We start from the raw sequence: 11,250 nt of genomic DNA, 5'->3' as shown, positions 1-11,250 counted from the left end.
TGATTTATTGTAGAGACGAGGTCTTGCCAAGTTGCCTGGGCTGGTCTTGAACCTGCGGGCTCAGGCAATCCATTCGCCTCAGCCGTCCAAAGTGCTGGAATTACAGGCTGAGCCACTGACCCCGGCCTTTTTTGATTTTTTTGTAGAGACAAGGTCTTGTTATGTTGCTTTGACTAGAATTCTAGCCTTAATAATTAAATAGCAAATAGTATTTTCCCAGATAGAAGAGGGCTAGTTAAAAACAATTCTATTTCTGTTTGTGTCTTATCTTTAATTAGAAGTATCTTAGTAAATGACTGGAATCTTAGAGACTAGAGTCAATGCTCCTTCAAGAGAGTTTCTAAAATTGCACGGTCTTAAAAGACTGTTCGGGCTGTGCATAGTGGCTCATGGTTGTAATCCCAGCACTACAGGAGGCTGAGGCAAGAGCATTGAGTCCAGGGGTTTGAGACTAGCCTGGGCAACTTGGTGAGACTTCATCTCTACAATAAATTTTAAAAATAGCAAGGCATGGTGGCATAGTTCCAGCTACTTGGAAGGCTGAGGGAGAAGTATCACCTGAACACAGCAGGTTGAGGCTGCAGTGACTGTGAATGTGTCTCAGTACCCCGGCCTGGACAACAGAGTGAGACTCTGATTCAAATTTAAAAAAGTGTTCAAAGGAAAAGCAAAATTCTAAGGACTGAACTCCCAAAGGTCCCAACTCTAATATTAGACATTACTACAGTAGACATAAATGTCAAGACTTAAAATGCAGAGTGACAGATACCCGTGGTTAAGGGTTTTAAGCAAATGATTAATTATCCCATACACTGTCTAGATACTGTAAACTTATACCTGGCACTGAGTTTGCAGTATGTGAAAATAGACTTACCATGATTGTTATATCACAGTGTTGTGGAGTACAACATTATAAACTGATCTGTGACTTCTCCACATAATCCAAATAGTTCCTGTCATTCTATAGGAGCCCATGAGATAGAAAACTGAGCAAGTATTTTGGTTTAGCCCTTCACCATCTATTTTCTAGCAATATATGACATTCCTATTTTTGTGCTTCCCATAACAAATACAAAATATAAATAGTTACATACTATTATGTCTGTACACCTAGTACTTATTTCTACATTGGATGAGACAGCTTTTTAAATGCAGAGACTGTTAGCTGATGTGGAACTTCCTAAAATTCTTAGCACATTATTATACAAATAGGCACTTAAGTGCTTTGAGTGTTTAAGATAAAAGAGAGATTAAAAAGTTATGTAGTACTTAATTATTTAAACAAAAATTGAGTCCATCTGCATTGGACTGAAACTTTAAAATCACTCCTACTCGGAAGTAGTTTTCAAAGCTACACAAGTTTTGAAGTCAGCAGATCTGGGTCAAAGCTTTTGCCATTTAGGAAATGTATCAAACAAGAAGTACTTTTGAAGTTAGATTTATCAGGGAAGGTTTCATGGAAGTTAAGATTTTAGCTGAGCCTTAAAGGGTAAGTGGGTTTGGGCTTAAGCTGGAGAAAGAAGGCTAATGAAAGTAGTGTCAGTGAAAACTGAAAAGCAAGACAAAATAAGTGCTGTAGGTAGGAGAAGAACTCAGGTGGCTGGACGAACCCACGTAATGGCAGATCCTCTAAGTATATACTCACAGTGCTGCATGCTTTAGGAGTGCAATGTTACCTCATTCTAGACATAAGGAAACAGAGACTCAACAGATCTACATAGGTTGAAGATAATTATTTAACTGATCAGTAACTTTGCACACACAATTAAAAAGAGGAGGTAACACAGAATAATGAAAAAAAAAAAAACAAAAAAACAAAAACCCAACAGCTGACTGATCAAATGTTAAAGTTCAAGGTCTCTCACTAAACTAGAAAGGTCTAAGGGTCTGTAGATCATCATCTTCATATCTCAAGAAGAGAATAAATTGGATAAGCTCTAAGTCCTCTCCAGTTTAGATTTTTAAGAATTCTGTTATTTTATGCATTTTTTATTTTATTTTTTTGAGTTAGGAGTCTCACTCTGTTGCTCAGGATGGAGTGCAGTGACACAAGCATGGCTTCACATAGCTTCAACCTCCTGAGCTCAGGCTATCCTTCCACTTCAGCCTCCTGAGTAGCTGGGACTGCAAAAGTGCACCACCATCCCCAGCTAAGTTTTTAATCTTTTGTGGAGATTAGGTCTTGCTATGTTGCCTAGGCTAGTCTTGAACTCCTGGGCTCAACCAATCCTTCCACTTCAACCTGGGACTACAGGCATGAGCCATCGTGCCCAGCCTATTTTATACATTTAAAACAGATAATTAAACTATCATGTGACCAAATAGGAAAGAAACAACACAAAAAGCACAAAATGGCCAACGTAAAGCAATCAACAATCTAGCAAATGACTTAACATAAAGCAATTAAAAAAAAACCAGTCTAACTAAAAGTTATCCTTACTCAGGTCTCTGGGACTACCATCAAAGATTTATTTAATCTAAATCACTAAAACAACACTAAATAATTAAAATGATAGCACAAATAGAGTTCTAAATTACAAGAATACAAACACCATGAAAACCCCAGTGAAAACTGACAACCAGCATGAATACTTCTCAGCAAGGCAACCCCCAGCTGAATACTCATTTCCTGTAACCCAGTAAAACCCAAACTTCAACAACACAAAAACCATCTTTGGAATTAAGACATGAGGTGGAAAATCAAACGGATGTTTTCGAATTGAATAGTAAGGCTATCACTCAATAAGAAACAAAGAATTAGAAGAAATAAGTTAAAATATTCTTATTTTGCTTGGTAAGTCTGGTTTCCTTAACCAGACTCACCAAGCAAAATACCAACAAATAGGAAAATCTGAGCTACATCTGAAATTTACCTCGTACTGAAAACTCCCTTAAATGATTATATTTTTGAGATTGATATCAAAAGAAAAATAATCAAAATATATCAAACTGGGGCCCACTGAAATCTTATATATTGATGCTGAGTTTTATTAGAAAGAAAACTAATGTAGCTATATTAAATCAAAGTACAAAATCAAAACACATACTTTAATACACTTTGAGGAGAGAAACAAAATCAGGAGATTATTATTCAGGATTTAACAATTTCATAGTTGCCAACAACCTTAAAATACTTTAGAAAATATTAACACCATTGCTTAAAACACTTGATGCTTTTTTACTCCATGCCACAAAAGTTGTATATTTGCTACCCTAAGGTTTAAAGTAATCTAACAGCAAGATCAAAAAATTCACAATAAGGGGTAGAAATTAGACTTAAACATAGCTAGTTTTTGTACATTTTTAGACTTCTTAATATCTTAAACACGCCAATGTTGAATGCATTAGAGTCCACATACAAGTACAGTTTGAGGAGCTATAGCTAAAAGCAACGGGATGGAAGTTTTTAGTGGAAAACATGCTAAATATTAATAGGAATGTGATACAGCCACCATTAAAATAGATTGGGATGGTCTCCAACTAAAGTAAAAACAGTATAAAAATTAAGAAGGAGACATCCTAGTAGAGCACATTGGAATACTATGGGACACATTTTATTAAAATAATACAATTTAGGAGAGAAAACTGACAGAGATACATCCCAGGTTAAGAACAGCAGTAGAGTAGTCAGGAGTCCAAGTATGAGCTTAAATTGTGGTTCCACTACTGGCTAACTATATAAAACTATGGGCAAGTCATAGCAACATAGAGGAATTAGCTAAGTAACTCTAAAACATAGTAATTTGCTACATAATAGTAAAAAAAAAGGTAGTAACACTAATAGCCAGGGTAGAAAATGTCTGCACACACATTCTTTTCACTTTATCTTAACAATATGCCTGTGAAGTATTATCTCAGTTGCACAGAAGCCAGAAACCATGGCTCAGAAAGTTAAATGACTTGTCAAGGTCACAATGATGACTATCAATGTAGAAATGCAAACCCAACTCTCCTGCCAGCAAATCCTTTACTTTGCCTACCATACTACATTTCTCCATTTCTATGTCTTTTTATTTTTTGAGTCAGGGTCTCTGTCGCCCGAGTTGAATGCAGTGGCACAATCATGGCTCACTGCAGCCTCAAAACTCCCAGGCTCAAGTAATCTTCCCACCTTAGCCTCCTGAGTAGCTGGAACTACAGGCATATGTCACCAGGCCCAGCTAACTTTTTTTTTTGTAGAGATTGAGTCTCACTGTGTTACCTAGACTGGTCTCAAACAATTGCTCAAGCAATCCTCCCCACCTGGCCTCCCAAAGTGCTAGGGTTTCAGGCATGAGCCACCACACCAAGCCCATTTCTGTCTTTGTTTGACATTCTCACCATCTTAGGTTCCCTCCCTCCTCACCTCAGCTCACTGAGATCCTTGTTCAAGGTGGTGAGATCCCCACCAGGGCCAAGTTCAAATGTCCCTATGTGGCAAAATGAAAGCAAGGGGCTTGGTATAATTTGCTTGTTTTTTTTAGAAAGCTGGATTTACTGAGAGGACAGAAAAGCTCCCACAGTGGAAGGGAACCTGAAGGGGCTGCCCGATTAAATTTGCTTTGAACTAAGACCCAAAATACAGGTTTCTTCACAATCAATTGTGAATAAATGATTTCTTTACCATCAATTTTTTTTAGGGAGCTTTTATTATAATTGTTTTTAAAAATGTGCTATGCAGGAGAACTTTTAGGACAATCAAGTTAATTACTAGTGCTGTTTTTATTTCACATATACGATATGGAAAAACATATACGCTTTCCAGGTCATAAAACAGCAAGAGTTGCAAGTGCTATACAAAACGCTTGGTAAAAAATTAAGCAGACAATAAGAACAAATTTTCCACAAAATCATACTTGTTTTTGATGAGAATGAGTACCTACAGGTATGAAAATCACTCCTGCTTCACAATGTGGAAGTACAGGATACATTATGCTACTTTGAAAACAACTTTGTACCACTTGTGACATATATATATATATTTAAAAATGAAAGTCCAATACCCCAGTTCAACCATTCTACGTTTTGCATACCCATCCCTGTTGAGAACTATCCCTTACCTCCTAAATTATATCACTAAGATGTAATTTACACAGAGATAAAATACTTATTTCTCCACATCTAAGTCAGGGCATTAGAAGTACCTGGTTGGTATTTCTGATTGGCATGTAGTCCTCATCTTCTTTTTCTTCAGAGCAGTGACGGGTTTTCTTCTTGTGTTTTTTACTTGTGTGTGAGTGACTTGATTTTGACTCTTCTTCCTGTTCATCTAGTATAAGATCATATTTTGCACTGCAGCAGTCAGTTAAGGACAGATGTGAGAAATAACACTGATAAGACATCAAAATGTTAAGAATCTGGTAAACAAAGGAGACTACAAGGCTAAACAAAACTTTTTAAAGCGAAAATCATAGTGCATAGTTCTAAAACAAAATTAATATTTTCTTTCATTACATAGGAGAATGGAAAGAGCCATGATCTTAAATAAACAATTAACAACTACTAGGCAAAATATATAGAGGGGAAAATAAATCTTTCCACAAATGAAAATATAGGTAGCTTCCAGTATTTTCTAGAGCAATTGTAAAAAATAAAAAAATTTAAAAAATACAAGTAGCATAAAAATTTAGGAAACGTTTGTCAATAATGAAAAAAATGTAAACTTAGAAAATGAGAGACATCTTTAACTAAAAAAAATTAAAATATTATAAACCCCATGCCCAGAGGAGCTATATAAGATAATAGGCACAATTATGACTCTTCTTTTAGTTTAATCCTACAGGAGAAAATTTAACAATGCATACCAACAGTTACCATGTTTAAGTTCTAATAAGAATTTGTTTAAAAACTAACATAAGTTAAATGAACAAAGATCTACATAATAAGATTATTTTTAATATCATAAAGTGAGAACACCAAAATATCTAGTTATAAAAATGTACTTAAATGTATTATAGCACTTCAATATGATATGTTATAAAGGAAGTTATTAACAATAATAAATGCTATGAAAAATCCTGGAAAGGTGTTTACGAAAATTAAAAGTGGAAAAAAGGGTCCATTTCAAAGGCCATCTCCTTCAGGAACAGTTTAGTTTTCCCAACAAGAAAGACTCTATGGTTCATCCCAGAACAAAATCCTTACTAGTTTACATTCATTATTAACATATGTGACTTATTTCCCCACGTGAGTGTGCTGCATCCTAAGGACGAGGTCTTTGCTTTCCATTTTTAAAATCTTTGGCATCTACGGTGCTCTATACACTGTAAATATTCAACTTATCAAATAAAAAAATATTCATTCTTATTTATCTGTGGCCTGGGAACTTCAATAATTATCATGCATTTTTTTCAGGCTATAATAAAATGCTAATGTACATTATAATAAAATTCCAGGAAAAGTGAAAAAAGCTTGAACCAAAAAGTACATATGCTACACAGGGATTATAACTGTATGTGAGATAAAGGCTTGAAAGGAACATGGAGCAATAAAAAGTATCATTTGCCTAGGTGATGGAACTGTGAATCTTCCTAAAAGATAAATGTACAAAAAAAACCCCTTAACAACAGGCTGGGCATGGTGGCTCATACCTGCAATCCCAGCACATTGGGAAGCTGAGATGGGAGGATTGCTTGAGCCCAGAAGTTAGAGATCAGCCTAGGCATGATAATGAGACCTCGCTTCTACCAAAATAAAAAAAATAAGCTATTCATGGTGGCACACACCTATAATTCCAGCTACTCAGGAAACTGAGGCAGAAGAATCAAGGTGGCAGTGAGCTGTGATTTGTACCAATACACTCCAGCCAGGGCAACGGAGTGAAACCCCAGTTCAAAGAGACATTTTTTTCTCAATTTTTTTTTTTTTTTTTTGAGTTGGAGTCTCACTCTTGTTACCCAGACTGAAGTGCAGTGGCAAGCTCACGGCCACTGCAGCCTCGACCTGCTGGGCTTAGGCGATCCTTCTGCCTCAGGCTTCCAAGTAGCTGGAACTACAGACCCATGCCATCACACTCAGCTAGTTTTTATGATTTATTGAAGAGATGAAGTCTCACCAAATTGCCCAGGCTGGTCTCAAACCCCCAGGCTCAGGTAATCCTCTAGCCTTGGCCTCCCAAAGGGCTGGGATTATAGGCTGAGCTACCACGCCCGGCCTTCTCAAAGTTTTATTAGAGAAAGAAGAGAGAAAAGACAGGGTGACATGCCAGAACTGACATGAGCAAAGAAAACTACCAAGAAAGTTTTTAATAATGTTTTAATTCAGATATACTCAAATGCATTAGAATAAGAGAAAAAATAAAAGGATTACAACTTCTGCTGAAAATAATCTCAATTTCTAAAATGGATCTTGAGGAAGGCTGATGGGCTAGAACACAGGTTTTCAAAAGAAAGCTTATGTGGAAGCCCAGTAGGCACAGCTGTTTGAGTTGCATGTGGGACCTCAGTAAAGGCAGATACACTTCCCTCAGGACTTGCCTCTCATCCCTTTTCATAATACTACAGCTCAATGCTTTCCTCAGGATATCACACTTTAAACTTCTTTTCTCCTTTACTAAGACACATTGTTTCCAGAGTATCTTCTAGCTCTCCTCTTTCAGATACATAGTCACTCACCCTTGCTTATGATTTTATCTGTGCCCTCCTGTCCAAATTGCTTTAGAGCAGTGTTTTTCAAACTGATGCTTGCCATCCATCAATGGGGTACAAAATCCATTCAGTTTTTAAATCCAAACCAGCATTAAAAAATAATAATATAGAAAATGGAATACCTGACATCTAATAACAACCCTATTTTATGAAGTTTTTTTTCAATTGTGTGTGTGTATGAGAGAAAGACAAAGAAAATTATTGTACTATGACTGTACTGGGTTAAGATATAAACTGTATTTCCTAAATGATGGATTACAGGTAAAGAAAATAGCATCCCACCTTAGACCTCTTCACTTCCATATTTGATTTACAGCTTTAATGTTACTTTTTTGGTGTTACTTGAGGGTATTCACTAATCCCTCATCCCCTACTGTAAGTACCATATCCCACAAATGTACTTCTTTGCACTACTCTAAACATATTTAACATTAATTATTTAAGGTCTGTTTTCCCCCCCAGCAATAAAATGTAAGCTCCATGTGGACAGGGACTTAACAGACTTTATTTCTAAAGCAGATATATAACAGATGCTATTTGCTGATTACTTGTTATGTCACCAAGACACTTGTTTTATCTTTCTTCTTTGCTTCTCCACTAAATCTCTCTAAAATCTTTTACATAAAACACAAATTTATGATCTCACCGACCTCTTTTCTCCAATTTCTTCCAGGTCTAGTTGGGCCACGTTAAACTTTCCTCTCCTTCTATTTTTGATACTTCTGATTAATAATCTACATTTATAGTAATTTCTCTTTCTCAAGACCCATAAAGTAGATTCCCATCAAGCCTTTTAATTAACTTAAGATGATTTATCTGCACATTAGACTATTCCCTGACTCTCCTTCTCTTGACACAAGTAATTAGATAACATATAGTATGAAGACATGAGAAAGAGGATCTTACATATAATAAACATGTGTTCTGTCTGTCCGTCCAATAGTCTACCTAAAATTATAAATGCCTCACTAAAATGAAACCTATCAATTACCAAGAATATAAAGACTATCCTACTCGATCAGATTCATGAATTTCCTTTCTTGTTCAATATCCTGTTAATCACTTGAGAATGATTCACTGTGGTGCACACCAGGACATGTCTGTCTTCAACTACAAAAGGCTACAAGCTGTACTGTTCAATATAGACATATGTGGTTGTTTCCCTTTGTTAAAATTGAACAAAATTTAAGATTTGGTTCTAGCCAGGCTTGGTGGCTCAGCCTGCAATCCCAGCACTTTGGGAGGCCAAGGTGAGTGGACTGCCTCAGCCCACATGTTTAAGACCAGCCTAGGAAATGTGGCGAGACTACATCTCTACAATAACTAAAAAATTAGCTGGGCATGGTAATGCACACCTGTAGTTCCGGTTACTTGGGAGGCTGAGGTGAAGGACCGCCGAAGTCCAGCAGATCAATGCTGGGGTGGCCATGAGTGTACCATTGCACTCCAGCCTGGGTGACAGAGTGAGACTCCAACTCAAAAAAAAAAAAAAAAAAAAAAGACTCAGTTCCTCAGACTATCTCACATGCTCAATAGCCACATGTGGTTAGTAGCCACACTGGACAGTGGACAGACCACACATTTTCATCATTGCAGAAAGTTCTATCATTGTAGAAAGTATTGAACTAAAGATTTATTCTCAAATATGCCTAGTTTTTTCTTAACTCTTGGTAATCTACCTCTTGAATTTAAAATATTTTCATACTCCTTCTCTTCAGTCTAAACTACCTCTACAGGGAAACAGATGTTTCCCTCTTCTTTATGCTCCACACCTCTCTTTTATTTGTCCTACATATTCCCCTTCATCCAGCCTAGTGGTTAGGCTAAACATAACTTCAAAGATTTGGTAAATAAATCTCAAGTGTAGTTCATTCATACCTTTTGTGATTTTGAGAGTTCAATCACATGCCCTCTAATGCTGATCTTTATAGGCCAAATCTTGTTTGGCTTGTCTGCATGTGAAAGCTTCTCCTCTGGCTGATTTTGTCAATATCTTTCAGACTTGATCTAGCTCTCACATCTCACAATGCTTCACACATTGCAGACAGTCAACACAACTTAAAACACGAATATACAACAGGTCAACCTGATATTCATCTTTCCGTGATGAATAAATACTTGGAAAAGAAATGGCTACATAGCATAGGGTGAAATATCCTTGAAATACCAAAACAAGGAAACAAAGACACCATTTACCAGAAAGAATCACAAAAGAAATAGCCTTTGCGATGTGCAGAGTGATAGATTTATAATGAGAAAAACTAGTGAACAAATTAAAATGAGATAATATAAATAGTATGTTTCATTGTTTTTTTACCTGCCTTAACCTAAAACTTTGAAAAACTTGAATTGGTCAAGTCAATACTTTCTTTTTAGTCCTATTAAGGTGAACTCTTGCACTCACTAGAAGCCCAATAAATATTTGTTGCTGAAATGACCTAATCTTGTAACAGAAACCTACAGGATTTTGTTATCTAGATAGGGACACTAAACACACAAGAATGATTAGCACAAAGGATTTAGTTCAGTAATAACAAAAACGTCTGATTATAAGAAATTTAAAGCATTACAATTATATACAAGAAATACAAATCTTACCTGAAGATCTTCTGAGAATATGGTAAGTAGGAAGGTACTTAACCTAAGATGGTAGGAAGGTAAAATAATTAGACTAACAATTTCTTCCAACTCTAACTTTTTCCATACAATAGAATACAATGCAAAAGCAAAGCATATGTAAGACCTTGAAAAGAGATAATGATAAACCGTTGAAAAGGGAAAGAGTTAACAATAACTAAGTTATTTTATCACAAACAATCTGGATTCAGGAATCTTGTCTTCAATAGCCATTGGGACTTTTTATAACATATTGCACAGCACTCTACACATAGTGGACAATCAATACATATTGACTGATTCTTGTTAAGGATACTCCTGCTTGGGCTTTACTTTATCTTTCAGAACCAAATTAGATGGCTTATCCTGTTCCTTTTCATATTCTCTGAAATCACTCTTGGTGTATTTCCCACCTATTAGTTAAGAAAAAAAAAGAGCTTAGTAAGAAAAGTTACTGGATTAATCAAGAACAATATCATTTTATAAAAGGTATGAGCTATTTTATAAATGGTATATATCCGGAGAAAGAAAAAAGTTAAGAAGCGAACAAAAGAACCATAGTAATTCCATCTCCTTACTAATGTAACTAATGTCAGATATCTCTTTTGCTAGGCAGCCACATGCTGCCACCTAATGATATATGTGAATATTACAACATCAAACTTCCAAATAAATTGCACACCAATAATGCATCCAGTCCAATGGCAAACTGAAGATTTGGGACCTGAGTTTGAATCTGAAAGACTTAACAAGTTTGGAAGAAATGAGACTTTCAAAGACCTTTGAAGATCTGACAAAGGAGATATTCGGCTGCCAAACTGCAAAGGGGCAGCAAGCAGAGGAGACAGCAGGACATGTGGAGAAGTTAGAGCTGTGAGAGAAGGAGGATGGTGAGAGCACCAAAGACAAACTACCTCTGCTTTGAAACTCTGGCTTAGGGGAACCTTCAATTCTCTCAAGTGCCAAAAATCCCTTCAGGAGAATACATCTTGACTAGCCTAGAGTGGCA

At 36.2% G+C, this 11,250-nt stretch overlaps 1 protein-coding gene across 1 annotated transcript in view; it reads right to left on the bottom strand.

Moving 5' to 3' along the window:
* PPIL4 (peptidylprolyl isomerase like 4) overlaps window positions 1–11,250 on the bottom strand; it is a 36,245-nt gene that overhangs the window by 2,302 nt on the left and 22,693 nt on the right. Inside the window, exons 11-12 of the mRNA XM_008052239.1 lie at window positions 10,558–10,654; window positions 5,124–5,271 (exon numbers count right to left, since the gene is read on the bottom strand). Of these exons, the coding sequence (XP_008050430.1) occupies window positions 5,124–5,271; window positions 10,558–10,654 (245 nt within the window). The remainder of the gene's footprint in view (window positions 1–5,123; window positions 5,272–10,557; window positions 10,655–11,250) is intronic.

The sequence above is a fragment of the Carlito syrichta genome, unplaced genomic scaffold (genome assembly GCF_000164805.1).
Source record: "Carlito syrichta isolate Samal-C Ts95f unplaced genomic scaffold, Tarsius_syrichta-2.0.1 Scaffold268496, whole genome shotgun sequence".
Classification (NCBI taxonomy): Eukaryota; Metazoa; Chordata; class Mammalia; order Primates; family Tarsiidae; genus Carlito; species Carlito syrichta.
This window is presented reverse-complemented; position numbering and strand designations above follow the sequence as displayed.